The following is a 27342-nucleotide window of genomic DNA, read 5'->3' as shown; positions in this document are numbered from 1 at the left end:
CAAAAACAGTGGTTGGCTCAAGGCACCCAGAGAGTTTCATGGGTGAGTGGGGGATTTTGTTGGAAGCCGCCCAGAGTTGTTGTTGTTGTCTACCAAGTCCAATGTTCTAACCACTACTCCATGCTGCCTCTCTCTATGAAACGCTCTATAACATATACATTTTTGGACCGTTTGTATATAAACAGAATATGGAAAGATGGGCTCAATGTGGCACATCCAATGTGGCTCCCCCCTTTCTAACATCTAATGGTGGTTTTACCCAGCCCTTGTTTTCTCATGGGGCGTTTCCAACAATCATGCAGTAGTTTGGCTGTTTGAATTTTCCACCACCTGTCCATGATAGGCAGGCAGCACATGCAATTGAGCAGGGTGGGGGGCACACTTTTGCCTAAAGTCAGTTCATCACCATGCAAACAGGTCATATGTTGTCTGAATTTTTGTAACATATGTTGATTTAGCCAAAAATTGCCTGTTTCCCCTACAAGCAGTCATGCAAATAAATATCGACCCTGCTGAACATTAAAGTCATGAATTCAAACATTTGTTCCAAGGATTCAGCTAAAATTTCCGGATTAAAAAAACTACTTTTCCCCCTCTTCTTCGCAATAGATTTCCAGATTTGGTGTTCTTCAAAACCAGGCAAAGTTCTGGTTCAGCAGAATGTCAAAGAGAGAAAGTGATGAGTCCCAAGCCCAAAGCAGAACGAGTTGGACTGGACAATCCTATCAATCCACTTTAGCTGAAGAGTTGTAAACAGTTGTCTGGACTCCCTGAAGCTACAGCATAAATCTGATCCCTTCCTAGAGGAAATGGGCCAACTATCTCCATATTCTGCTGGAAAAGTCCCTATAGCTCAAGTGGAAAACTAGTGATTCTCCAAGTGTTGTTGTATTCCAACCGCTACCAGCCCCCAAGCAGCAAGGCGTCCTCAGGGATGATGAGAGCTGTAGTTCAGCAACATCTGGAGGGTCACGGGTCCTTCATCCCTCCCCAACTGCAAACCCTCATTACTAGAAGAGGCAACTGCAGTGAGACATTAGTTTATATTAGTTCATAACTCACACAGTCTTTGGTCTCTATCTGCTGGATCATCCATCGCTCTACCTCCTGCTCCTTAGCAACACAAGTGTCCTCCTTATGCAGTATTGTTTTATGGCTGATTGCTGCTGGAACTAGGATGAAGTAGTCTGCTTTTCAGTATTAAACAACCCCGCCTCTCACTTTAATAGCTGAATGGTGAAAAAGAGACAACCCCATCACAGATACTCCGTCCCCTAAAATATATTCAGTGAATACCTGGAGATATTGGTCTTAGTACAGTACTAAAGAATTTCAGAAGCAAGCCCTGAAAAACACGTCAAGATTGCTACCCTGTGCAATGGTGTTGGCCAGGCATTGTCTTCAGGCAAGTAGCTGGAAGCAGAATTAAAAGAGAAGTTGTACACAGCACTTAGAGTGATAACTTTCTTCATAGCCAAAGTCCTTCTGTGACGACCCTGGTCCCACTCTACCTTACTATCACTGCGACACAGGAATCCAGAGGGGAAAACACCTACCCTCTTCTCCTGGCGCCTCAAAAAATAAACCCCTTTTACTAATGGGTTTCTTAGTAAGGAGAGCCTTCCAGCTTGCGTGGCCTGGTACCTTGAGAAACTCTAGGCTGTCCCCCAGGAATAACCTCTTGCCTCCAGTAAAGGGTCTCCCTCAGTTGGATTCCCCCCACCGTAGAAGTTTGCCCTATGCACTCTGGCAACTTCTTGGCACCTCAGGTTACCCTTCTTAGCCTCCTCCGTGTAACTTCAGGACACAAACCACCACCTCCCTGCCTGAGGTGAGTTTTGCCCTCTCTTGAGTCACCACGGTTGTGAGTCCTGGTACCTCGCTGGAAAAATACAGACGGACCTCTTGTTGGCAAAAACAGAGATGAAGTTTTATTGTGTTAAAAACATAAGTGATTCTTTAACGTGTCATTTATTAATTAGCTTTGTTCCAGTTGTACAAAATAAACTCAGTCAAACATTTAACTTTAAGTTTTCCTAGCCTCTTAACTGTCTTCATACAAGCCACCTCATAACACCACACCACACCTTCCTCCCTCTCCCTCCTAACTGACCAAAACCGACACTCCCTCCTTTCAAACCGGGCACAGTCCCGCCCCCATCAGAGTTCTATGCCAGTCAGGCTGGAGGTGGGTTAACTCTTTGCCAGCCGGGCAGAAATAAACATTTTAAAAGTGCTTCAATTTGTCACATATCTCCCCCACCACAAAGACATTGCGTCGGCTTGCTCTTAATTAACTAGAGCAATGCCAAAGCAATGGGCTTGGGGTCCAAAATACTTCAATGCATTCTATAACATTCATATTACAAAGTCAACTAAATTAACATCTCATAAACTTGTACACAGATAAACCATGTTTGGCATGTGTCAGATTATAACGCCTAAGCACAAATGTTCTGCTAGGGTTATCACCGTTTCATATAATCATTTGCACCATTCTATACCTCTCAAAAATACCTGGATAAAGCGTCCGCTATGATGTTTTCCTTCCCACTTATGTGCTTGACATCAAAGGTGTAATCCTGTAACTGCATGCTCCACCTGATTAACTTGCTGTTGTTACCCTTCATTTGGTTTAGCCATTTCAGCGGTGAGTGATCGGTATATAGGGTAAACTTTCGGCCCCACAGGTAAGGCTTCAGTTTACCTACGGACCACAAAATCGCTAGGCATTCGAGTTCTATGGTAGAGAGGTGCTTTTCCCTCTCCAATAGCTTCCGGCTGATATATAATACTGGGTGTAAAAACCCTCCTTCTCCCTCCTGTGCCAGCACTGCACCTAAACCAACACCTGAAGCGTCCGTCATTAAATTAAAAGGGCAAAAGAAATCAGGTGCTTTTAAAATGGGCTCTGTCATCAGAGCAGCCTTTAAAAGTTCAAAAGCTTGTTGACACTGTGATGTCCAGATAATCTTGTCCGGGCGGCTTTTCTTCGTACAGTCACTCAACACAGCCGCGTGAGTGCTGAACTGGGGGATAAAACGCCTATAATAACCTATAGCTCCTATAAAGGCACGCACCTGCTTCTTAGTTTTGGGAGCCGGCCAGCTTCTGATGGCTTCCACTTTGTTAGTATCTGGCCTGATCACTCCCCCTCCGAGAACATGGCCTAAGTATTTAACCTGTCTTTTCCCCATCTGACACTTAGCCGCTTTTACTGTTAAACCTGCCGCTTTTATCCTCTGGAAAACCACACTTAGGTGTTGTAAGTGATCTCTCCACGATGGGCTAAATACCGCTATGTCGTCAATGTAAGCAAGGGCGAACGTATTCAGACCCCTTAGCATCCTATCGATGAGTCGCTGGAACGTGGCTGCCGCGTTCTTTAATCCAAAAGGCAACACTTTAAATTCAAACAACCCATCTCTAGTGATGAAAGCGGTTTTGGGCTTGTCTAAGGGATCCATTTCCACTTGCCAGTACCCTTTTGTTAAGTCAAGTGTAGATATATAATTCGCTTTTCCTATGGTCTCAACCAAGTCGTCCACCCGTGGCATGGGGTAAACGTCCGGCACGGTCACCTGGTTCAACTTTCTGAAGTCTACACAGGGACGAAAGGTATTGTCTGGCTTCCTGACCAAGAGCAGGGGCGATGACCAGGGGCTGTAAGAGGGCTCAATCAATCCCAGTGCAAGCATCTCCCTGATCTCTGAAGAGACCAAGTCGGCGTGCTCCCCCGTCACTCTGTAAGGAGGGGTAGCTATGGGTCTTGCTTCCCCCGTATCTATTTTATGAGTTGCTAGGCTGGTCCTCCCTGGGATGTTTGAGAAGATCTGAGCAAACTGAGCAAGGACTAATTTTAACTGCTCCTTTTGCTCTGGGGTCAGACTTTCATCGAATGACACCTCTGCTAGAGTTGTGCCCTTACTTAGTTCTCCCCACCCAGTTAAATGAATTCCTTGTGTCACCTTCCCCTTTACTTGCAACACCAACTTATTTCTGTCAAAATAAGGCTTAAGTAAATTTACATGAAAGTTTTTACATCGGTTCCCTTCCCCATCTAACTCTACCAAATAGTTCACCGCTGATATCCTCTCGACCACTTTGAAGGGACCGTCCCACGACATCTCCAACTTCTTTCGACGTCTTGTTCTTAACACGAGCACACTGTCACCAGGCTGGAAAGTTCTGTCTCTTGCGTGTGCATCATACCACTGCTTCTGTCGACGCTGTGCCTGTTGCAAGTTGTGAGCAGCTTGCTCCCGTAGCTCTTGAAGGTCGCTCTGCAGCTCCTGTAGATACGTCACAACATCAGGGCTGTCGATCTGCTCCTCCCCTGACCACGCTGCTTTCATCAAGTCTAGGGGTCCTCGTGGCTGTCGTCCAAATAGGAGTTCAAAAGGACAGAACCCTGTGCTCTCCTGCGGCACTTCGCGATAACCAAATAGGAAGTGTTGCAGCCTCTCATCCCAGTCGTTAGGATGATTGATGGAATAGGTTTTTAGCATCCGGCTCAGGGTCGAATTAAATTTCTCCGTCAAGCCATTCGACTGTGGATGATAAGCCGTAGTTTTAACATGCTTAATTCCACAAAGAGTTAAAAGCTCTTCCATGGTCTTGGACGTGAAGGATGTCCCTAAATCTGTTATAATTTCTTTGGGGAATCCAAGCCTTAAGAACACCGACATGAGGGCTTTTGCTACAGTCTTTGAGTCAATGTCCTTCAGAGGTATTGCTTCTGGATAGCGCGTAGCATAATCCACGAGGCATAAAATAAATTTATTCCCACTTTTTGTAACTCTGGAGATAGGCCCGAGGATGTCCACTCCTACTCTGGAAAAGGGCTCAGTAATTACAGGAATAGACTGTAACAAGCCTCGCGTTTTGTCCGCTCTTTTGCCTGCTTTTTGGCAGATCACACAGGACTTGCAATACTCTTTGATGTCTTTGCCCATCCCAGGCCAGTAAAATCTTGCTTGGATTCTATCACTAGTCTTTCTAATGCCTAGATGCGCTGCTGAGGGTGCGTCGTGTGCCATTTGTAGCACTTGCAACCGGTATGCTCTTGGCAACACTAACTGTTTCTTCCTTTCCCAAACAGCAGCAGTTTTCCTCCTCCTAGAAATTCTATACAGTCTTCCCTCAATGGTGGTAAATAAGCAGGGGTTCTCCACAGTTACTTCTGCAGTAGGACTTTGTGCTTTACCCCACAGCTCTTTTATAGTTTCATCCTCTTTTTGATCACTCAAGAATTGGGCACCGTGCTCCTGGACCACTGGCACGCTAATCAGCCCTTCATCCTCACCAGGTTCTATGGGTGTCTCTATAACTGCAGGAGGATTACTCTCAGTGACTTGAGACTGTGACCTAGTTATCACTTGAATACGGTGCTTCTGACTAGCTAGGTCATTCCCTATTAAAAAGGGTACCTCCAATTCATTTAGGATTCCAACTCTCCATTTGCCACAAAATCCTTTGTAGGTAATATCAACTTCAGCTAATGGTACTTCAAAATGTGGGCCCCATATGCCTTTTAAACTATAGGACTGACCCTTGAGGTACTGCTCCTTTGGAACAAATTGTGATTTGACAAGTGAGACTTCTGCTCCTGTGTCCCTCAAACCTAAACAAAACTGACCATTTAATTCAATTGGCTCCATGTAATCTTGGTTGCACTCCTGCTCAGCCCTCCAGACCTGCAAGACTTTAGAAGTAGTCTCAGCTGGACTGTCTGTTTTCTCTGAGCCTTCTGTCTGAGGCGAGCTATTTTCCTGTGACTGCATTACCAGTTTTACTTGTTTAGCTGCAGTAGGTGTAGTTTGCGACTTAACCAGCAGGGGGCACCTGGCACGTACATGGCCCTCACGATTACAGAAAAAACAAGTGATTTTCTTAGACCCTGTCTTGTCAGAAACTGATTCCCTGACAGGAAAATTTTCTTGCCTGTCTTTATTTTCTCTGTTTCTCCATGGATTACCCTTCTGTGAGTGTTTTGGGAATGCTATTTCATTGAAATCTCCTTGTAGTTCGTCTAAGACCTCAGCAACCCCTGCCACAGTTTTCAGTTTTTTATCCCTCAAGAACCAACGTAAATTGCTAGGGATTTGCTTAAAAAATTGTTCTAAACAAATTAATTGTTTTAACTCATCAAAGTCCTTCACTCCACTCCCTTGAATCCATCTGTCAAGTAATTTATCTAAGCGGCTAGCTAGTTGGGCATAAGTCTCTTTATGTTCCTTTTTTGCCTCACGAAAAGCCTTTCTGCTTTGTTCAGCCGTGAGTCCACATCGAACCCTGACCCTTTGCTTAAATACTTGGTAACTTGACAGCTCTTCTTCCCTCAGGTCAGCATAAATTTCACTTAGTATCCCACAAATTTGAGGTCTTAAATAAAGCATCCAGTTCTCCTCAGGTATTTGAAATTCCACACAAACGCGTTCGAAGGTAAATAGAAACGATTCGACATTATCGTCTTTTCCAAATTTGGGGAACCTTTTTAAATTAATTGCGATACTATCATTATTAACTGGGCTACTAGTTAATTCTGATCGCAAACGTATCTCTTCAAGCTTCATTCTGTCCTGTTCTAATTGAACCCTTAACCTCTCGGACTGCATTCTCTCCTCAGCTTCAATTCTAGCTTTTTCCCTCTCACTATCAATTCTAGCTTTTTCCCTCTCACTTTCAGATGCTATCTTTTCCCTCTCAGCTTCAATTCGGGCCATCTCAATTCGTAGTTTCATCAGTTCTACCTCAGAACCTGGGCTTCCCTCAGCCCCTTCCGTTCTTTCATCTCCTTTTGCCTCTCTGGGTTTTCTTACGTGAGTCATTTTCCTCACAGGAAAATCTTGACAGACTCAAACCAAACTAGGCGCGTGAGCTTTTAATTTCGATCACGACGCTGCCACCAAAAATGTGACGACCCTGGTCCCACTCTACCTTACTATCACTGCGACACAGGAATCCAGAGGGGAAAACACCTACCCTCTTCTCCTGGCGCCTCAAAAAATAAACCCCTTTTACTAATGGGTTTCTTAGTAAGGAGAGCCTTCCAGCTTGCGTGGCCTGGTACCTTGAGAAACTCTAGGCTGTCCCCCAGGAATAACCTCTTGCCTCCAGTAAAGGGTCTCCCTCAGTTGGATTCCCCCCACCGTAGAAGTTTGCCCTATGCACTCTGGCAACTTCTTGGCACCTCAGGTTACCCTTCTTAGCCTCCTCCGTGTAACTTCAGGACACAAACCACCACCTCCCTGCCTGAGGTGAGTTTTGCCCTCTCTTGAGTCACCACGGTTGTGAGTCCTGGTACCTCGCTGGAAAAATACAGACGGACCTCTTGTTGGCAAAAACAGAGATGAAGTTTTATTGTGTTAAAAACATAAGTGATTCTTTAACGTGTCATTTATTAATTAGCTTTGTTCCAGTTGTACAAAATAAACTCAGTCAAACATTTAACTTTAAGTTTTCCTAGCCTCTTAACTGTCTTCATACAAGCCACCTCATAACACCACACCACACCTTCCTCCCTCTCCCTCCTAACTGACCAAAACCGACACTCCCTCCTTTCAAACCGGGCACAGTCCCGCCCCCATCAGAGTTCTATGCCAGTCAGGCTGGAGGTGGGTTAACTCTTTGCCAGCCGGGCAGAAATAAACATTTTAAAAGTGCTTCAATTTGTCACACCTTCCTAAAGTGTTTATTCACAATTAAGATCCCTTACAACTTAAATTAAAAGTTTTATTTCTGCAAGATTACTTCCCAGTTCAGGGGGGATTATAGTGGGGCAGTGAAGGCTTCAATTTCTGGAATCCTCTCATTTTTTTTCTTTTATTTCTTTTAAGGGAGGACAGAAAGTAGCTGAACAGAAAGCACAAAAAGAAAAATAAATGGCACAACAGGCAAGGAGGAAGCTTTAAATTACAAGCACAGTAGCCCCCCAAAGCCTTAATTATGCTTTGCCTCTCCACAGTAGACAGAATGCTGCTGCAAATGTAACATTTTACTGCAAAAAACCACTAGCAAACCATGGATGACATCTGAAAAAATACATGAGGACAGCAGAAAAACCACTGCAAAAATCTAGCTACAACACAGTTAATGCTTTATAAAAAAGTGAGTAAATAGATGATTACACTGCCAGAGGAAAGTTTAGTGTGAAAGCCACCCTGATCTTTCTGCTTTATAGGCAAACATGTCAGGCTCGTATACTAACAATTGTAGCTAGTGAAATCACTTTTAAATTGGCCTTGAGAAATGAGTTGCCAACACATTGGGTATTGGTGTAAAAGGAAAAAATGCCACTCTGGGAAATTTTCCCTGCTTCTGTGGCACACCAGTCCTTGTTTCTCTTCCTTAAAGTTTCTAGTCCAAAAAAAGAAGATTCAAGTACTGCAAAATAATAATAAAAAATCCATCCCTCTTTTGCTCTGATTTTCATCCTGTGTTGGCTAAGAACACATATGAACAATTTCATCAGCAATATTTCATAGCTTTTATCCTCAGAGGATGTTTTAGTCTGCTAATGATTTTACCAGGTCCACAACTCAACATTTAAGATCTGCCTGAAACGCTAACTTAAGCCTTTGTCCCATTTTCTTTCCTGCTTCCCAGTTCAACTTCATACAGGCACACAGTTTGCACACCTATAAAACAAAATAGGCCCACTAGATCTGCTCGTGTAATATTACATTGACTAAAATGATGGTGTAAAAGATATCAGTTGAGTGTTTTTCCAGACTAAATACTGTTCCTCATCATGGAAAATGAATTTCTGGTGCTAAGGGAAATGGTGGGCCCCATTTTAACTTTTTTTTTAACTTGTTTAGCTGATTAATCAATTATGGTCAATTTAATTTAAAACAATAAGATTGACTAAAAAGTGTCAGCAGATTTTGTTTTTCAAATCAAGCTCTTTTAAAAAGGGGAAGGACTGTGATTCCATGAACGGCTATGTGGTTCAGTGGTTTGCATGCTTCACATGCAAAATGTCCCAGGTACAATCAGTGGCATCTACAGGAAGATGGGAAAGCCCCCTGCCTGAAACCTGTAGGGCTACTGCCAGTCAGTGTGGACAATCCTGAGCTCAATGGGGCAGTGCCATGGACTGGCTGGATGAAGGGAAGTGTTGGGAGGCACCAGCAGCGAAACCCCAAGGACATCCCCAGGGGAAGAAGGCGCAGAGCCCAGGGATTGGTGGTGGGACAATAATGGGTGGTCAGAGAGAGAAGAAGGAGAAGACTGGGAGGAAGAATTGTCGGACACTGAAGTGGTAACAGGGTTTAGTGAGCAGGAAGCTGGGGCACAGAGCAGTCCCGATTTAGAAGCTGGAGAGGATGGAGGGCCAAGCGACAGAGATGAGTCAAGCTGCTGGAGAACCCAGGGAGTCTCCCTCCACCTGCTGTGACAGGCTTCCCCTCCCCCCTCCCCAAACATGCAGAGAAATGAAGAGGGTGGAGCAATGGGAGACAAGACAATGGAGTCTTAGGCTGCTGGGGAAGGAATGGGGGAAGAGGGGCCTTAGAGAGGGGTGGGAAAGCAGAGACCCTCAGTCCTCGCAACTGTCACATTGGGGCAAGATCTACAGGGAAGAGTTGCTGTGATCATTAGTGTTATGTATTAGCGTACATAGTTTAGGAGGGAACTTTGAATTATGTTAGATGCATTGTTTGAGCCAGCCTCTATAAAAGCAGGCCAGCTCGACAATGCGGTTCAGTTCAGTTCAGTTCAGAGCTTCTTGAAGAATCGCTGAAGTTTGTGAGTTCAGGTGATACAACGTACCATGAAGCAAAAGCTTCTCTCATCTGCATGGAAGGAGAAGAGGGGGAAGCACATAAACCCAGGGCCCACTGGGTCTTGTTCCTCCTCATTCATGCCACGCTGGTATGATTTAGCATGATGTCAAATGCAAACAATTTCCTCTTCGACTGGCAGCATCTTTCTAGGGTCTCAGGTACAGCTCTGCCCATCACCTGCTACCTGATCCTTTTACTTGCAGGTGGCCCCAGGAGTAAACCTGAAACCCACTGGATGCAAAGCAGATGCTCTACCATTGAACCGGCTCTGAACATTCCCAATGAATGAACTTGAGATGCCCAAGGGGGAAATCAACTAGCCATGGGAGGAAGAGCTGGATACTACACTGGGGTGAACATCTGAATATTTTGAAGAACTCTTGTACTGTATATATGTACAACTGACAGACGGAGAGTTGGAAGTTTCTTTTCCTTTCTTTTCTGTTCTTTTATTATTTTCTCATTCCTTTAATATTTATATCCCTTTGTTATCTTTCCTTTTCGTTTTTTGCTTTGTTCTTGTTTCTGCTTTGCTCTGTTCCATCATGTTTCTTGTTGTTATACACTCGGGGTTAATGAGGGGTTGGCATGTAGATGGGGGTGAAGGACCCTGTGGGAGAGGCAGGGAAGAAAGTCAGGGTGGGAGGCTGGGAGAAGAAAGGGAAGGGTTCACCTCTCTCTGTGTGAGACAAGAGTTAAGATCTACCTGTGAGAGAGGACTTTGCATTCTTCCTCCTTTCTCTTTTTCTGCTTTTATTAGTTTCTTTTTTATTGCAATGGATTATGAAAGGTCTTAATAAAATCTTATTGGAAAAAGGGAGCCTCCTCTGAACATTGTGATCACTTTGCCTGGCACAAACGTTTGCTTAGGGTATCCCATTCCTCTGTCTGAATTTTCCCATGGGTCTGGACAGCCACAGCAATCTAGTGTTCCTTCAAGAAGCTGAAGAATCCAAGGAATTTCACACCAAGTACATTTACGTATGTACGGTACTTAAGAGTGTCTCAGATGTGACGTTAAGGGGCCACATCAGTGGCAGCTGCTATCATCATCCGGCTACATACACATTTCAACCTTTGATCATAGAACTATTTTCCATGCCTGTACTCCTACACCACACTCACAACATTTTTTTCTGGCAGTAGTTATACAAGTGTTATGGGCATATGTACCACTGGGAATTATACTTGTGATAAGAAGCACTGGATTTGTCAGCCTGTTGTCTCAGCTAGTGGTCATAGGAACTTACAACAAAACACGGAATGGATAAAAAATTCAGAAAATGTAAGATATTCCCATAACATGATAGAAAGTAAACATGAGGAGCATGGAAATGCATTGAAATACATTCTTGTTCTACAGCAAGCACCTATCAGCATCTTCATCATATTATAAACTAATAGCAAACTCAGTTCTCCAACTGTGAGTTTGTAGAATTGCACCATACATGAACATGATGGAAGCGTTAGCAAGTTTGCAGAAGTACAGTGATACCTCGACTTACGAAGACGATCCATTCCGCGGCCGTCTTCGTAAGTCAAGGTTTTCGAATGTCAAAGCGCTGCTCGTGTGCATGCGCGAAGCGTGATTTCGCACTTCCGGGGGGTTGTCGACTTTGGAAGTCGAAACCTTCGGAAGTCGAAGTGTTCGGATGTCGAGGTATGACTGTATAGGAAAACCTTAGGAAAGAAACCCCAAAACAGCCTAATGAAGACTGAACATACTGAATACTCATGAAACACTGTCTGACTGTTGCAGGGGAGGAATGGAAGACTGGGAGAGGGGAATTTAATAGAGTGTGACGAATCTGCTGGCAGGAATCTGCCAAGAATCCGCTGGCAGGAACCCTTAAGAGCAGCACTGCGCCTGGCCACACTTCTAATACTGAAGCTGGAGTCATAAATTAGGGGTTAAGTCACTTGAAGGTAACAACAAAGTGGAAATTAATACAATGTATTATTGCCAAGGGACGTGGGTGGCGCTGTGGGTTAAACCACAGAGCCTAGGGCTTGCCAATCAGAAGGTTGGCGGTTCAAATCCCGTTGCTCGGTCCCTGCCAACCTAGCAGTTCAAAAGCACGTCAAAGTGCAAGTAGATAAATAGGTACCGCTCCGGCAGGAAGGTAAATGGCATTTCCGTGTGCTGCTCTGGTTCACCAGAAGCGGCTTAGTCACGCTGCCCACATGACCCGGAAGCTATACGCCGGCTCCCTCGGCCAATAAAGCGAGATAAGCACTGCAACCCCAGAGTCGGTCACAACTGGACCTAATGGTCAGGGGTCCCTTTACCCTTTACCTTTATTATTGCCAAACAAAAACAGTTTCTGCTGGAGCTCCTCTCTGTTTCTGCTCTTGGCTCCCCACTCATCCCCCAGGGATTATCTCTATAACGCCATCCTTATGTTCTCTGTAAGAAAGTCTCTCTAAATTACAACAACCATTCCTGTTGGTAGTCCAGATAGCTGGGCAACAAAGTGGCACCACCCAAAGATAGGTCAAGAACTTCTGTCCTAGGAAATATTGAGGGTGTCTTGGGGGGCCATGTTCAAGTGCTTTCTTTTTTTTTGTCTTGGTGGTTCTTAACAAAACCCCACACTTTACTACTGAATCAGAGCAAACAATCCATGGGAAAACCCAAATTGCATGCTGACTAGAGGGATAAAAGAATGGACACCTCAACTGGGATTTAAAAGGCCACAACTTTACTGATTTCAGATGTTGGTGAACCTTGGCATAAGCATTGGGTGTGGAGACGTCCCAGACCCCTTGCAGGGGACTGGGGCATGACAGGGTCTGGTTGGGTAGAAGAATCCATTGCAAAACATGGGTTTATGCAGATGGGCCAACCCAAAGGCTGGGGGAAGCTGTATGGCCCGCTAGTCAACAACCTCTGGCTCTATGGACAGAGACTTCCCCTCAAGACCCCTTTAACGGGGTACCCTGTAATTGCTGCCGCAGAGAGGGGGGTGAGTCACCATTCCACCCCCGCCCTGGTCAAGGATGGACTAAAGGATTCCACCCAAGGCCTAAACCCAGTGCTACAGGAAAGGCGAAACTTGCGGGCAGGGGAAAATCCTTCCCGGCTCCAAGTACGGCAACTGTCAGAAGACCATAGCAAAGCCTGCAGAGGTAGAAAGGAAAAGGGTGAAAGGAAAGGAAACCCACATGAGCAACAGCACAGGGGTGGGGGTGAGCTCCAGGGCTGACTGGGCTTCTGCAAGAAGCGTCGGCCTGCTTTTATGCCCGGGGAGAAAACATGAGCGAAGTCTAGGATTCTCAGGTCCGCACCCCAAGCCCCGCCTCCCGAGTCACCGCTGATTGGCTGAATTTGAACTGTGGGCCTAGTGGTGCCCACAATGCTCTGCAGCGGCTGGGGAGGTGCGACAATAGTTGCGGACACGTGACAAGGCTCTGTGGGCTTTGGAGGTGCCGCAGTGGGCCACAACCGCCACTCACCACCAAAACAGGTAAGCAGCCTTTGTTGATTGTTCCGATTCAACATTAAAGAGTGGGTTTTCGTGGGGAAAGCGCTTCCGGGGGAGGCCTCCTCAAACACAGTGCTTTAAAGCATGGGGCAAAAGGTTAATGGTGGATGAGCCCCTAGATAACCAAACTGACAGGTCCTTCTTTCCCAATCTGGGACCCTCCAGACATTGTTGGACACCAGCCCCCATGCTGGCACCCATGCTTTAGTGCTATGTAGCACAGCTGATTTCCTATCCATTCTGAAGGAAATCAGCCCTGAGTGCTCACTGGAAGGACAGATCGTGAAGCTGAGGCTCCAATACTTTGGCCACCTCATGAGAAGAGAAGAATCCTTGGAAAAGACCCTGATGTTGGGAAAGATTGAGGGCACTAGGAGAAGGGGACGACAGAGGATGAGATGGTTGGACAGTGTTCTCGAAGCTACGAACATGAGTTTGACCAAACTGCGGGAGGCAGTGCAAGACAGGAGTGCCTGGCATGCTCTGGTCCATGGGGTCACGAAGAGTCGGACACGACTAAACGACTAAACAACAACAACAACAGCAGCACAGCAGATGTAGCACAAACTGCGGGAGGCAGTGGAAGACAGGAGTGCCTGGCGTGCCCTGGTCCATGGGGTCACGAAAAGTTGGACATGACTAAATGACAACAACAAAAGCACAGCAGATGAAGCTTTGGGTTGAGTAGGGAATAAAATAGTTGACTTTTCATCCCTCCCTGCCTATTCCCATTTGGCTCCAGCTGCAAGTCGCTTAGAGACCTGAACAGGAATGGGGAGGGATATGCTGCACTTTGTGTTGCAAGTCTCCACCTGCAAGTATAAGGCTATGATCACACCAAGACAAGCTGAAATATCATATGAAAGCACACAGGGCATTCTGTTCTCCCCGCCCCGAATTGTGGTTTGTCAGTTTTGTGTGTACACATGCACACAGCCTCATTCAAATAAAGCTGAAAGAACCTGACACAGGCTGCAATCTTGGGAAATCCTTTAGCTGTCGACTGCAGAGGTTCCACCTCCAGCTGATGGAAATGGGTCCTCCTTCTCTAGCCATCGGTTCATTGGATGAGGTGCTATGGAATGTATTAGGAGCATTCCAACTGCTCAGAAGTTTAAAAAGAAATAGAAATGCTAAGCATAAAAGGCCTCAGGATACCCAGGGTGTTGGTAGGAAGCAGTGAAGAGGAGGGAGGGAATGGCACTAACAGCAGAAAACTGTAAGACTTAAGAGTGCAAATGGGTATCTCTGTTTGCGAGAGGAATGGGTGGATGAGCCCCTAGATAGGCAGGAAGGGGAGAGTGAACACGTACGTACGTGTGTGTGTGTGTGGTTATATTTTGTGGAAAGGATACAAGTGTGTATCAGAAATTTTGGTTTGTGCAACTGAAGTGGATCAAACTGCTCTGTCGTAATGAAACAAATCCACTTTAAACACCTAGAAAGAAACTCTGTGATCACTAAAAGTCAGCATGGGTTCCTGAAAAATAAGTCATGTCAGACTAATCTGATCTCATTTTTTGACAGAATTACAAGCCTGGTAGATGAAGGGAATGCTGTGGATGTAGCCTATCTTGATTTCAGCAAGGCCTTTGACAAGGTGCCCCATGATATTCTTGTAAAGAAGCTGGTAAAATGTGGGCTAGACAATGCTACCATTCAGTGGATTTGTAGCTGGCTTACTGACCGAACCCAAAGGGTGCTCATCAATGGCTCCTCCTCATCCTGGAGAGTAGTGACTAGTGGGGTGCCACAGGGTTCTGTCTTGGGCCCAGTCTTGTTCAACATCTTTATCAATGACTTGGATGATGGGCTTGAGGGAATCCTGAGCAAGTTTGCAGATGACACCAAATTGGGAGGGGTGACACCAGGGGTGGCTAACACCCCAGAGGACAGGATCACACTTCAGAATGACCTTAACAGATTAGACAACTGGGCCAAAGCAAACAAGATGAATTTTAACAAGGAGAAATGTAAAGTACTACACTTGGGCAAAAAAAATGAAAGGCACAAATACAGGATGGGAGACACCTGGCTTGAGAGCAGTACATGTGAAAAGGATCTAGGAGTTTTGGTTGACCACAAACTTGACATGAGTCAGCAGTGTGATGCAGCAGCTAAAAAAGCCAATGCAATTCTGGGCTGCATCAATAGGAGTATAGCATCTAGATCAAGGGAAGTAATAGTACCACTGTATTCTGCTCTGGTCAGACCTCACCTGGAGTATTGTGTCCAGTTCTGGACACCACAGTTCAAGAAGGATACTGATAAGCTGGAACGTGTCCAGAAGAGGGCAACCAAAATGGTCAAAGGCCTGGAAACGATGCCTTATGAGGAACGGCTTAGGGAGCTGGGTATGTTTAGCCTGGAGAAGAGAAGGTTAAGGGGTGATATGATAACCATGTTCAAATATATAAAAGGATGTCATATAGAGGAGGGAGAAAGGTTGTTTTCTGCTGCTCCAGAGAAGCGGACACGGAGCAACGGATTCAAACTACAAGAAAGAAAATTCCACCTAAACATTAGGAAGAACTTCCTGACAGTAAGAGCTGTTCGGCAGTGGAATTTGCTGCCAAGGAGTGTGGTGGAGTCTCCTTCTTTGGAGGTCTTTAAGCAGAGGCTTGACAGCCATCTGTCAGGAATGCTTTGATGGTGTTCCCTGCTTGGCAGGGGGTTGGACTGGATGGCCCTTGTGGTCTCTTCCAACTCTATGATTCTATGATTCTATGATTCTATGAACTATAACAGAAATGCACTAAAAAGTGTGGGGTGAACAAACTAACAGGAATACCTTTGGTGACAGACATCTTAGTCAGACCAGAGTCTGGTGATGCAGTGCCTCGGAATTCCACCAGAGGGCTGGAGCCTCTCTCTGATTGGCTACCAAGAGGGGGTGGAGCCAGCGCTTTGGGAGGGAGAATAAAAAGAACCGATTCTGAGAAAGGATTCAAATGGGGAGATTGATTAAGAGAGAGCAGGAGGGAGAGGAGAGTCAAGCATAGTCAGGTGTGCAACAGCCACTCTGAGGAAAATATATCCAGCTAGAGTAAGGAGCCTCGTAGCTTAGATAGGAAGACATAGTGTGGTGTCTTGGGAGAGTATCCAGAGAGGAGTGAACTGGGGGGCTGAGTTGGAGAAGGAGAAGCTGTGAGGATACCGTCTCCTTGGGTCTCATGTCAGTCAGTCAGGAAGAGATCTTCTAGGAAGAGAAGAATCCAAATCCAGTCACCGGGGGGGGGGGGCATCCTGGGTCTGTTATACTTCTAGAGGTACCTCAGGAGTGGGAGTAAAAAGAGTTTGGGAAACAGACAGAAGGTTCCACCTTCTTTAAGAACCAAAATATTAAGCTGTAGCACTAGTGCTATTTTTTTTTTCTAGAAAAAGAGGTTCTGGAACTCACCATTGAGTTCTAGCTGAAAAAAAGCCCAGCGTAGCACCTATGAAACAACCAAGTTGAGGAACTGAAGCAACCAAACTGGAAATAAGCTGAACATTTGCCATCTAGTCCAGCGTTTCTCAACCGCTGTTCCGCGGCACACTAGTGTGCCGCGAGACGCTGGCTGGTGTGCCGCGACGTGCGGTGACGAGAAGGGCGATTTGCATTGTCACGTGTCTGGCGGCCGCCAATACTGAAGACACTAACCCGCCAAAAAGCAATATTTCTCCTCCACTTTCCCAAAGCTCAGTGCAAACGAGCCTGGCGGCCGCCAATACACAACGCTGAGCCGCCGGACGGCTTGTGAAGCCTTATTACAGGAGATTGCAACCAACACAGCAATTGGCAAGTGTTTCTTACAGTCATAATTATAGTCAATATAGGGCGGCACAGAGTTAAATTTTTTAACTTTTTTAATGGTGGTGTGCCTCATGATTTTTTTCACGGGACAAGTGTGCCGTGGCCCAAAAAAGGTTGAGAAACACTGATCTAGTCTAGAAACCTGTAACACCTAACTGAAGAGTAAGAAATGAAAATAAGCAACTGAAGTTTAAAATAAGCTTAAAACACCCTCATTCTTGTAGATGGTAATCTTGGTAGCTGTTTTGACATTCTTCTATAAATGAGAAGATTAAGCTGCCTGGGTGTATGGAATCAATATGTTGATGCTCTGCTAATTATCTAAGATTGAATGCCATGATTTATTCTTATTTTCAGCCTTAGATCATTAGTGGACCTTTGAATTCTTGATTGCTCTCCTCATGACTGGGGGCAGCTTAACTCTCCCATATATGTGTACACATGCCCCTATTGCTTATTAACCCCACAGTGCTCTAGATATAAATGTTGGACCTGAGATCTAGGTCCTATTACACCTGTACCTGAATCTGCCCACAGCTAGAATGCTGCTAGAATTCAGAGCCATTCTGTTTACACAGTGGCTTGATATATTTACAGTAGTAACAAGACCTATATTAAGCAGAAAAGGGCAAAGTCAACAACTATTTTTTTTAAAAGGAATGTCTGGGAGATTATTTTAAGAAACATCTGTGTATGTGTGTGCATGAGCACGTGTGTGTGTGACAATTTAAAAAAATATAAATAGCAGGGTCCTAGGCCCATTAAATTGCTGGATAGCATGGCAAAGTGGCAAGCCATGAATACCAGGCAACTGATCGTGCAGCATGCAAAGCAGATGCTATACTACTCTGCTGCAGCCCTTCCTACCACCAACTGCAATTCCTAGGTATGAAGTGCATCTCCAGTTAGGCATGACTCCTGCCTGAAATCCTGGAGAGCTGCTGCCAGTCAGTGTTGACAATACTGAGCTAGGTAGACCAGTGGGCCTGACTTACCGTACCTAATGTCCTAAGCATCTTCAGAAAGCGCCGCAATATCTAATTCAGGCAAACTTTTTTTTTTACTGAGGGGGGAGAGCAGTGGGGTCTTTAGGGCTGGACTGCAACAAATAATACACATGTTTAAAAAATTGATTCTGCATTTCTGTTGTTACATATTCCAGAAACTTCAGGGGTAAGAAATGGTGGTGGTTTGTTACAACAGTCAAACAGAATTGCACAGCATAATGCTTTTTGATGAGCTGATAAGGTTTTTTTTTTTCAATCTTTACAGTACTACCGTATACAATGAGTGGTAATAACTTAAGCAGCTGTGCGGCCAGGTCTTGTCAGTAATGGTCAGCTTTTCCATTACAGAAGAATCCCTGTGGTGTTAAGGGAAGAAAAGTCTGAGGCTTTGCATCCACATGCATAGACGTCTACTGCCGGATCTGGGACAGCACAGTGCCACGTGCCGAAAGCACGGCTGCTACGGTAGAAGGGAGCAAGTGGCCACGGAAGATATGATGCCACTCTCAGACTAGTTTTAAAAAGACCAAAGGGGAGTAGTCTGTTGGCTCACAGAGACAGGCTAAACTTTCTGCAGCTGAAACACTGCTGTAAAAGTTTCCTTTTGCTTCCCGCTTCCCCAAGCATTGAAAAATCCAAGGCAGGTTTTTAAAAGTTAAGTATCCACTGCAGAAGAGAGCATGAGAGGCCGATGGACTGTTTGATCAAAACATACTCAGGTTGAGAAAACAAGAGTAGGAAGCAGGTAATGCAGGCAGTGCGAGTCCACAGGAACCGGAAGGCAGGGAGACCGAGCCAATGACAGGCACAGCCACCTACTTCAGGTTTGGTTGCTATCCCCCTCCTTGCTATGCTTGTCCCAGGTCTAGAAAGCATGGCACAGAGCAGTTTTGCATTTACTCCACAGCTTTACCCTGGAAAAGATGCTCTTTACTGATGAATCAGAACGAACAACAATCCACGGGAAATGCAATTGCCATTTGGTCTGATTCAGTGGTAAGTTGCGGGATTCCGCAGGGGAAAACAGCGGGGCAAATGGAGGCATGGACAAGCCCTGAGACTAAGGAGGAGGGGGAAGGTGTCAGGCAATTCCACCCCTTAGGCTGATTGTAAGTAGGAAGGCAGGCAAGTGAGGGCAAGTGGTTAAGGAAAGGCGGAGATTAGTGAAGCAGTCCCCCACTTGCTCTAATGGACCAGCCTCCACAGCCTGCAGAGGAACCAGGACAGCCCCCAAATCCAAAGAAGTCAGACTAATCTTCAGCCAGCCTTACCATCCAATGTCTATCATGACTCCAAAACTCTCTCCCGACTCCTGTATCAACCATACCTTTAAGACAGGAGCGGGCAACCCTTTTGCTGTTGCTGTTGCAAGCCCTATTTCCTTGGGGGGTAACCTGTAGTAGGTCGCATGCTGGTGGTACGTAAAGCCACAACCAGTTGTGGATGCAACAGCACCTTTCAGGGTGAAACATTAGGAAGAACTTCCTGACAGTAAGAGCTGTTTGACAGTGGAATTTGCTGCCAAGGAGTGTGGTGGAGTCTCCTTCTTTGGAAGTCTTTAAGTGGAGGCTTGACAGCCATCTGTCAGGAATGCTTTGATGGTGTTTCCTGCTTGGCAGGGGGTTGGACTGGATAGCCCTTGTGGTCATCATCATCATCATCATATCTCTCTCTCTCTCTCTCTCTCTCTCTCTCTCTCTCTCTCTCTTGTCCCATTTTGTGCCTTCTTGTCACCAACATGAAACTAGGCCAAAGACCACCAGGGCACGGGATAAAACAGACTGCCCATCCCTGTTTTAAGAGCCATCAATTATTGGTTTCCATACTCATTATGAGGCAGGAGGCCTCTTGCTGTCCTCCTGCTCTGCTTATGGCCTGGTGCAGGGATGGGGAACTTCAGACCAGGGGCCAAATTTGGTCCAGCATTCCTCTCTATCTGGCCCTTTGGATTCTTCCCCAGCCATACCCCCACTGGCCCTGCTTCACCCCCCAAATGTTTTTGCCTGGCTGGAATGTGTCCTTGAACTTTGATACAATGGTACCTCAAATGAAATCTGTTCTGGAAGCCCATTAGACTTCTGAAACGTTCGAAAACCAAGGTGTGGCTTCCCATTGGTTGCAATAGCTTCTTGCACTCAGTGGAAGCCACGTCGTATGTTCCAAAAAATGTTCGAAAATGGAAGCATTTACTTCTGGGTTTTTGGCATTCGAGAACCCAAACGTACATGTTCCACTGTAATGCATCTTGCTTATTTGGATGAAGGACAGAGATGAGCGACTGAATGTTGTAAAGACCAAACTACTGTTCAATGCTCACATTTTCCTTTGTTGCTCTGTTCCCTTTTGCTTCCTGCTTCTGCCCACCACTTACATGTGGCCCCACAAACATATACCAGAGGGAAATGTGGCCTTTCAGCTGAAAAATGTTCCCCACTCCTGGTGGAAGTGGAAATTACTCCAAGGTGATTTTTCCTTGGCTTGTGAGAGTGATCACCATCTGTTGGGAGTTTGTTGATGTCAGGCAATTCCACCCCTTAGGCTAACTGAGTCTCCAGGGCCTCAGGCAAAAAAATCCCCCAGACCTGCCACCTGAACTATTTTTTCCAAAGTGGAGATACCCAATGTGTGTGTGTGTGTGTGTGTGTACTGGTACTCACCATGAAGTTGTTACAGCAAGTGCCACACTTTTAACAGTTGGGTGGGAAAGATGCTGGTACTGCATACCCTTGAGTACCCCCAGGAAAAAAAGCACAGGATATACCAAGATTTGATCCTCTGATGAAGGACAAAGCTAAGCATAGGGCAGTGTGAACTGCAAGGAGTTTTCCTACCAGTTTCCAGGTCAATTCATGAATGCAAGACACAAAATGTCAATGCATGGAGGTAACAGGCACCAGATCAACCAGAGGCCTGTGAATGTTCTGATACACACACACACACACACACACACACACACACACACACACAAGCCAAGGTCTCTGCTCCTCTACCTCCTATGCAGATAATTTATTTCCCATTTCCTCCCACACCAAAGTATGATTTTTCAAGTTCCTAGGAAGAGTTAGGTCAGTGCAAATGGATTCATCAGGGGAGAATGGAATGGCCTTGAATTAACCCCATACACTTCAGTTATTAGCAAATGGAAAAGCAGTAGGCAGAGAAGCTGACTTGCATGATTAAATATATGAAGAATTCCAGAGATAGCTGACCTCTGTCTAGACATCCATCTTTTCCCTCCAGTCTCCGCTCTGAGAATGCAAATGTGTCCCTGGGGAAGCCAGTGACTACCCAAGCCATCTTAGACATTCTGTGCCCTCCCCAAGTTGAGTCATCTCCAAGAGAACCAGGGTGGAATGCAAAAAGCCCACACATTCAAGAAAGAGAGCAAAAGGCATTCTAATCATGCTTGGTGCTTCTCTAATACAACATCCCCAAAGAGGCATATGGAGAAATCCAGGGTGAAGAACAGTTGTACATATCTCACTTGCAGTAAGTGGATCTACCGGTATACTTACTCCCTTGGGAAAGATGGCCAAGCCACCAAACTAAGTTGAAATTGGGAGCAAGAGGCTGTTCCGCCTTCCTTAGGAATCCAGCTGTTGATTGGCCAGGCCTTGTGAGAATCATGTAACCCCTCCCTCCTGCCAGCTGTGCAGAGTGATCTGCACCTTCTGTCTTATTTTGCACCTGGTCAACCTGATTTAAATGTAAAAGCATTGTAGGTATCTTAAAATAAAAGCTAACTAGTGAAGGGAAAAACCTTCACTGGAATCAGAGTCAGGTACATGTTGTTGGGAAAGATTGAGGGCACTAGGAGAAGGGGACGACAGAGGACGAGATGGTTGGACAGTGTTCTCGAAGCTATGAACATGAGTTTGACCAAACTGCGGGAGGCAGTGCAAGACAGGAGTGCCTGGCGTGCTATGGTCCATGGGGTCACGAAGAGTCGGACACGACTAAACGACTAAACAACAACAACAACAACATGTGTTAGAAAAGAGTCAGTTGAGGAGGAGAAAAGCCCACACCTGGTTAAAGAGGCATCTATATTTACCCTATGTACAATGTATTTTGTACATTTTGTATAATGTAAAATAAATACAAGGAGCCTTGCCTTCTATCCTTATCTGATCAATAGAGCTGCTCCCGCCTGCCTGCTCCAGGGTTTTAGCCCTGAACATTGATTCTGGGATCCTGCTGTGGAAAACACCTATCCTAAATCGGCCTACAGATACACACACACACACACACACACACACACACACACACACACTGCCACTGACTTGCTTTTAGGAACCCAAGTTTGCAAACACGGCCTAAAGGTGCATCCTACCTTAATCCATATTTTATTGTTCATTTATCAACATTCTTCTAAATAGAACTTGAGAACTCTGCACCCTGACTACAACAATGGTTTGCCAAATGAATTGGAGGCAACTTGTTCTCACAGGTCTAAGCAGCTGAAGCTTCAGGGGGTGAGCCCTGCTTAATACCGAGCTGTGCTTACCTCTATTTGGTTGAGCAGGGAATCATCAAACTTGAAGCCAGGGATTCTCTTTTCACTGCAGACCACACCTACATCCTCGGTGTGTTTGCAGTCTGATACGCCCCAGCCGTTCGAGGTGCAAACAGCCAACGAAGCCTCTCTGCCATTACAGTGCACGTTGTCTAACCAGATTCTGCCTGCAGAGGAAAGACAAGAAATAAAGTTCCCGAAACTGTGCCACACATTTCAATTACTGTGGCTGAGTGGTCATATATTGTCCTTCCAAGATATCAGGGTGGTCCAACTTTTCATACCAAGTGGGCTGTGAGAATACTTTGAGACAGAACTCCTGGGGGGCGGGGAGGAGCGAGGCCAAAATTTGACGGGCCCCTCCTGGAAGAAGGTGGGAGGCTCTGGCAGGTGCTAGAGCCCTCCCACCTTCTTCCCAAAGCTGTCAAAGCATTAACTAGGCATTGAGAAGAGAAAGAGCCTGGAGGACTCTAGGACCTTGTCAGAGCCCTCCCACCTTCTTCCCAAAGCCCAGCACCTTGCTTACCCGGCTTTGGAAAGGCAGTGCAAGGGCTGTTGGGGCAGGACGCATCAAATGTTGCCAAGGGCTGCCAAAAAATGGCCCGGGACCCCATGCAATATATATTGAAGGCCACCAACCTGGACAGCTTTCAAAAGAGGATAAGGCCATACATGGCTGCTAGACAAGATTGCTATATAATACCTCCAGTATCAGCATGTCTCTGAAGACCAGTGGCTGGGGATCATGAACAGGAGAGTGCGATAGTTCTCATGTCCTGCTCATGGGCTTTCCAGAGGCACATGTCTGCACAAAACCCTCACTCCCCCCCCTCCTTTCTGTGTCAATCATCTGATGGTGCTGTAGCAGTTTACAAGGGTCAGGATAAAGTGACCTTTATCACAAGCTTCCTCCCATTGAAATCTGCAAGTGTCACTTCACAATGCAGCAATGTCACCAAATTCCACTAGTTTTGCTGATTAGTCCATAGCCTCCAATTATCCAGGCTGAAAAACCATCCTTTTATTTACTAGCAGCTTTCACATCTATCCAAAGGCACCAGCTATTCAATAAACAGCTGTAGGGGGGGGGTTCAGTTTAACCACTGTCTGAGTCATCTAAATGGAGAGGAGGGTAGTATCCCATCTGTCTTGGGAGACAATGGAGTGTGCCTCCAGGGGTGAAGTCAAACCACTGAATTAGCAGCACCAAAGTCAGGATGCAAGCTTGGACAGTGTGTATGCACATCCTGGGCTGGCCAGACAACATGACCCCCCTCTGAGTCTCACTGATGTGGCCCAAAGGAAAGCAGAGCAAGACATTTGGCACCTGCTTGGCTGCAGGAGTCGCCCTCTATCCAGTTCTTGGGGTTCTCCATAGGGCACCCTCCTGTCCAGGATGCACCCTGCTCCAACCCCACAAGTGCTTTTGTCTGGATGGAAGGCAACCTTGAACTGTAGATAAAGCCTCTTGCTTGTGCAGATGGAGAGGTGTGGTGCTGGTGGTGATGTGTGGGTAGAAACCTCTGGCTTTTGTGTGCCTGCATTGTAACCTGCTCTACAAAGGTTAAGAGTCACATCGATTGCTCTGCTCACCACTGCTATGTGGACCCCTAAGAAAAGGTTCCCTGCCTCTGGGCTAATGTTTGCTAGCAGAAGGCAGGAGAAAGCAAATGCTCTTCATGCGCAGGAACATGGAAAAGCCTTACCTTCTCCCTTGCCATATTTAGAAGCAGGGCTCCAGGACACGGCCTCCACGTAGCCCAGCTGCCGACAGACCACATTCGCAGCATGGAGGGTGAAGTCGTCATCACACACGGTGCCCCACTCTCCATTGTAGAAGACTTCCACCCGCCCTTCATTGTGCTTCCTCTTCTGCCCTGACAACCGCAGCTGGATTTGAGGGGCGTCAGCTGGCAGGGGAGGCAGCTGCTGCTGTGGTTGTTGCTCAGGGTAGTGCGGCCAATGTTCATATTGGGCCAAGGTCAGGTGGCTCAGGCATGCAAGGAGGAGCAAAGGGAACAAAGAGTGGTTTGGGCTGGAATCGAGGAACCTTTCCATTTTGGGAAACTGTGGTAGCCCCAGAAGCCAAGTCCTTTATCAGCTGAGTTTAGTAGAGAGAGGATCCGGAGGCAGCAGGGCTGGTTTCCTGGAAGGAAAGAAAGAAATGGGCTGTGAGAAGGATGCCAGCTGCTAAAGACTGTTGAGCAACGGATTCAGCCAGGCATCCCCAAACTCGGCCCTCCAGATGTTTTGGGACTACAACTCCCATCATCCCTGACCACTGGTTCTGTTAGCTAGGGATCATGGGAGTTGTAGGCCAAAACATCTGGAGGGCCGCAGTTTGAGGATGCCTGATCTAAAAGGTTGTCACATGGAAGACAGAGCAAGCTTGTTTTCTCCTGCTCTGGAGGCCAGGACTCGAACTAATGACTTCAAGTGAAAAGAAAGGAGATTCTGACTAAACATCAGGAAGAAAAACTTTCTGATGGTAAGAGCTGTTCCAGCGGAATGGACTGCCTCAGAAAGTGGTGGACTCTCCTTCCTTTGAGGTTTTGAAGCAGAGGTTGGATGGTCTGCATTGTTGAGATTCCTGTATTGCAAGGGGTTGGACCAGATGACCCTTGGGTTCCCTTCCAACTCTACAGTTCTATGGCTTGTGCTGAACCTCAGATGCCCAGGAAAGAGAGTCATCCCACTGCTTTCGCAGCCATCAGAGAGACTCACCACAAGATCAGTCAGTTCCCCTGCCCTCCTCCTGGGTCTGGAGAACGGCAGGGGAATCTTCCAAACAAGGGGAATTTCCCAGGGCTCACACTGAGCTTCAGGAAAAGGGTAAGGGAACTCTCCAGGCCAGCCAAAGCCAGCAGCCAGCTAAAAGTTGAAAGAGAAATACTGTAGTCTTAACTGGTTGTAATATTGCATTTTGACACGGCTGTGTAACCCACCCTAAGACATTATGGTGAAGTGGTAGGTAAGAATGACTGTTCCCCATATAAAAAGGGGTACACATTTTGCACGGTCGCGCACAGCCCCTGGGAACCACTGGACAGCCCCCAGCAGTTTGGAGGCTGGCACCACCTTCCCGTGCTGGATACCTGTGGTCTCCGCCCACACAGCCAGTGGTCCAATCCAGCTGGGGGAGGTGTTGCCAGGGGGGGGGGTTGGCCAGGTAGGAGGAGGTAACCATCCAGTGCACACAGCAGAAGGAGAGACATACCTGGGTAGCAGCCGACTTGTGAGGAACAAAAGTACAGTGGAATATAAACACAAAGCCCTCAATAACTTAAACGCTTAACTCTGTTAATTAAATAACACTGTTAATAGGGCTCAAGGTTTAAATTAAGCCCAAGATGTTTAATCAATGAATCCAAAGGATGTCTCATTCAGGATACTCTTTTCCCTTTCCTCATTTTTGTTGTTGTTGATGTCGTTTCCCCCCCACAATAGTCAATTCACTTTCTGTAGTGACTGAACATGCTTAACCTTCATTGGCCTGTTTTGGGGGCTGTTTAGTCCAACAGAAGTTGTTCCCCCCCTGAAGTTGTGTGTGGTTTGTTTTTTGTTTTTGTATTTCTGCAAAAGTTTGGGCTCTTCTGCGGTTACTAATAACCTCCATCTTTTTGCAGGTGATGCCATTTTGGTGACTAAAAGAAAAACACCTAGAGAACTGAGTTTGCTGTTAGCATTTATGATGAAATGCTGGATCCACTGAGCATGGCTGCTTTGTCTGCATTCCTGCCCTCCCAGCCTGCCACCCAAAAAGAACTGATGTGGAGGATTTTGATCTGTTTAACAGCTTGCGCTGCCTGCTTGGTGCTGTTGTGTTGCAGGGCCTTCGTGGCAGCGGCTTCCTGGTGAGATGCAGCCACCTTCCTCATTATTAACATTTAGGAGGAATTTTAAAACACTCCTGTTCACCCAGGCATTTGTTGGCTGAAAGAGACTGTACCCAGCAGACTTGAGATTATTCGCTGTGTTGCTGTTTTAAAATGCTCTCAAAGTTTTCATATGCTTGAAGTATTTTCATTTCATTTTAAATTGTATTATTCTCTGTTTGTAGTCCTGGGCTGCCCTGGGAGGAAGGGTGGGGTAGAGTTGTAATAAACAGAAACCAAAGATGATATAAGCAAACAGTTCCTTTAAACTGTGAGTTGGGTCAATTCTTTCTCTTTCATTCCTCACTTCTTTCTGTGTCTCCCTCTGTACCATGTTTAATAAAAAAAGAAGAAAGAAGTGGCAGATCCTCAAATAAATAAATTCTGTGGCCCACTGTTCACAATAGAGAGAATATCCCCCTCCCACAAGGCCCCTGATATGATGTCATGTACTGAGTATTTCCATTACTGAATGTCTGGTTTTAACCACAGGACCACCAAAAAGACCCAGATGAGATTCTCCCCTCTCCAATTTTACGGAGAGTGGCCTGCCACCCCCTGCCTGTGCATCATTCTCCTCCCTGGCCAACAAGTCAGTTTATGTTGGGGGTGGGGGGGCAGGGGCTGAAACCACAGGGACATGCTCAGAACATCTCAAGACCCTCTGATTCAGCCGGGGAGGGACTTAAAAAGACAAGGAAGAAACATGAGCCTGCCTTCAAACTGAGCCCGCTGGTTCACTCGCTGCCAATTTCTTTTGTCATCCTTGCAACCGGCACGTGAAGCGGTCGGAAGGGCCATGTGTGTGGAATAGCTTCCACGTGAAGCGAGGCCAAGCAGCAGCGAGAGAAGCCCACCACTTGATTTCCCAGAGT

The 27342-nt window shown here is 46.2% G+C and overlaps 1 protein-coding gene across 1 annotated transcript in view; it reads right to left on the bottom strand.

Annotated features, from left to right (window-relative positions):
- Positions 1-27342, bottom strand: part of LOXL2 (lysyl oxidase like 2) — an 85912-nt gene that overhangs the window by 49170 nt on the left and 9400 nt on the right. The window contains exons 2-3 of the mRNA XM_060268311.1: positions 24299-24738; positions 22584-22759 (exon numbers count right to left, since the gene is read on the bottom strand). Coding sequence (XP_060124294.1) covers positions 22584-22759; positions 24299-24650 — 528 coding nt within the window. The 5' untranslated portion in view covers positions 24651-24738. The remainder of the gene's footprint in view (positions 1-22583; positions 22760-24298; positions 24739-27342) is intronic.

This window comes from Zootoca vivipara, chromosome 15 (assembly GCF_963506605.1).
Source record: "Zootoca vivipara chromosome 15, rZooViv1.1, whole genome shotgun sequence".
NCBI classification, from domain to species: Eukaryota; Metazoa; Chordata; class Lepidosauria; order Squamata; family Lacertidae; genus Zootoca; species Zootoca vivipara.
This window is presented reverse-complemented; position numbering and strand designations above follow the sequence as displayed.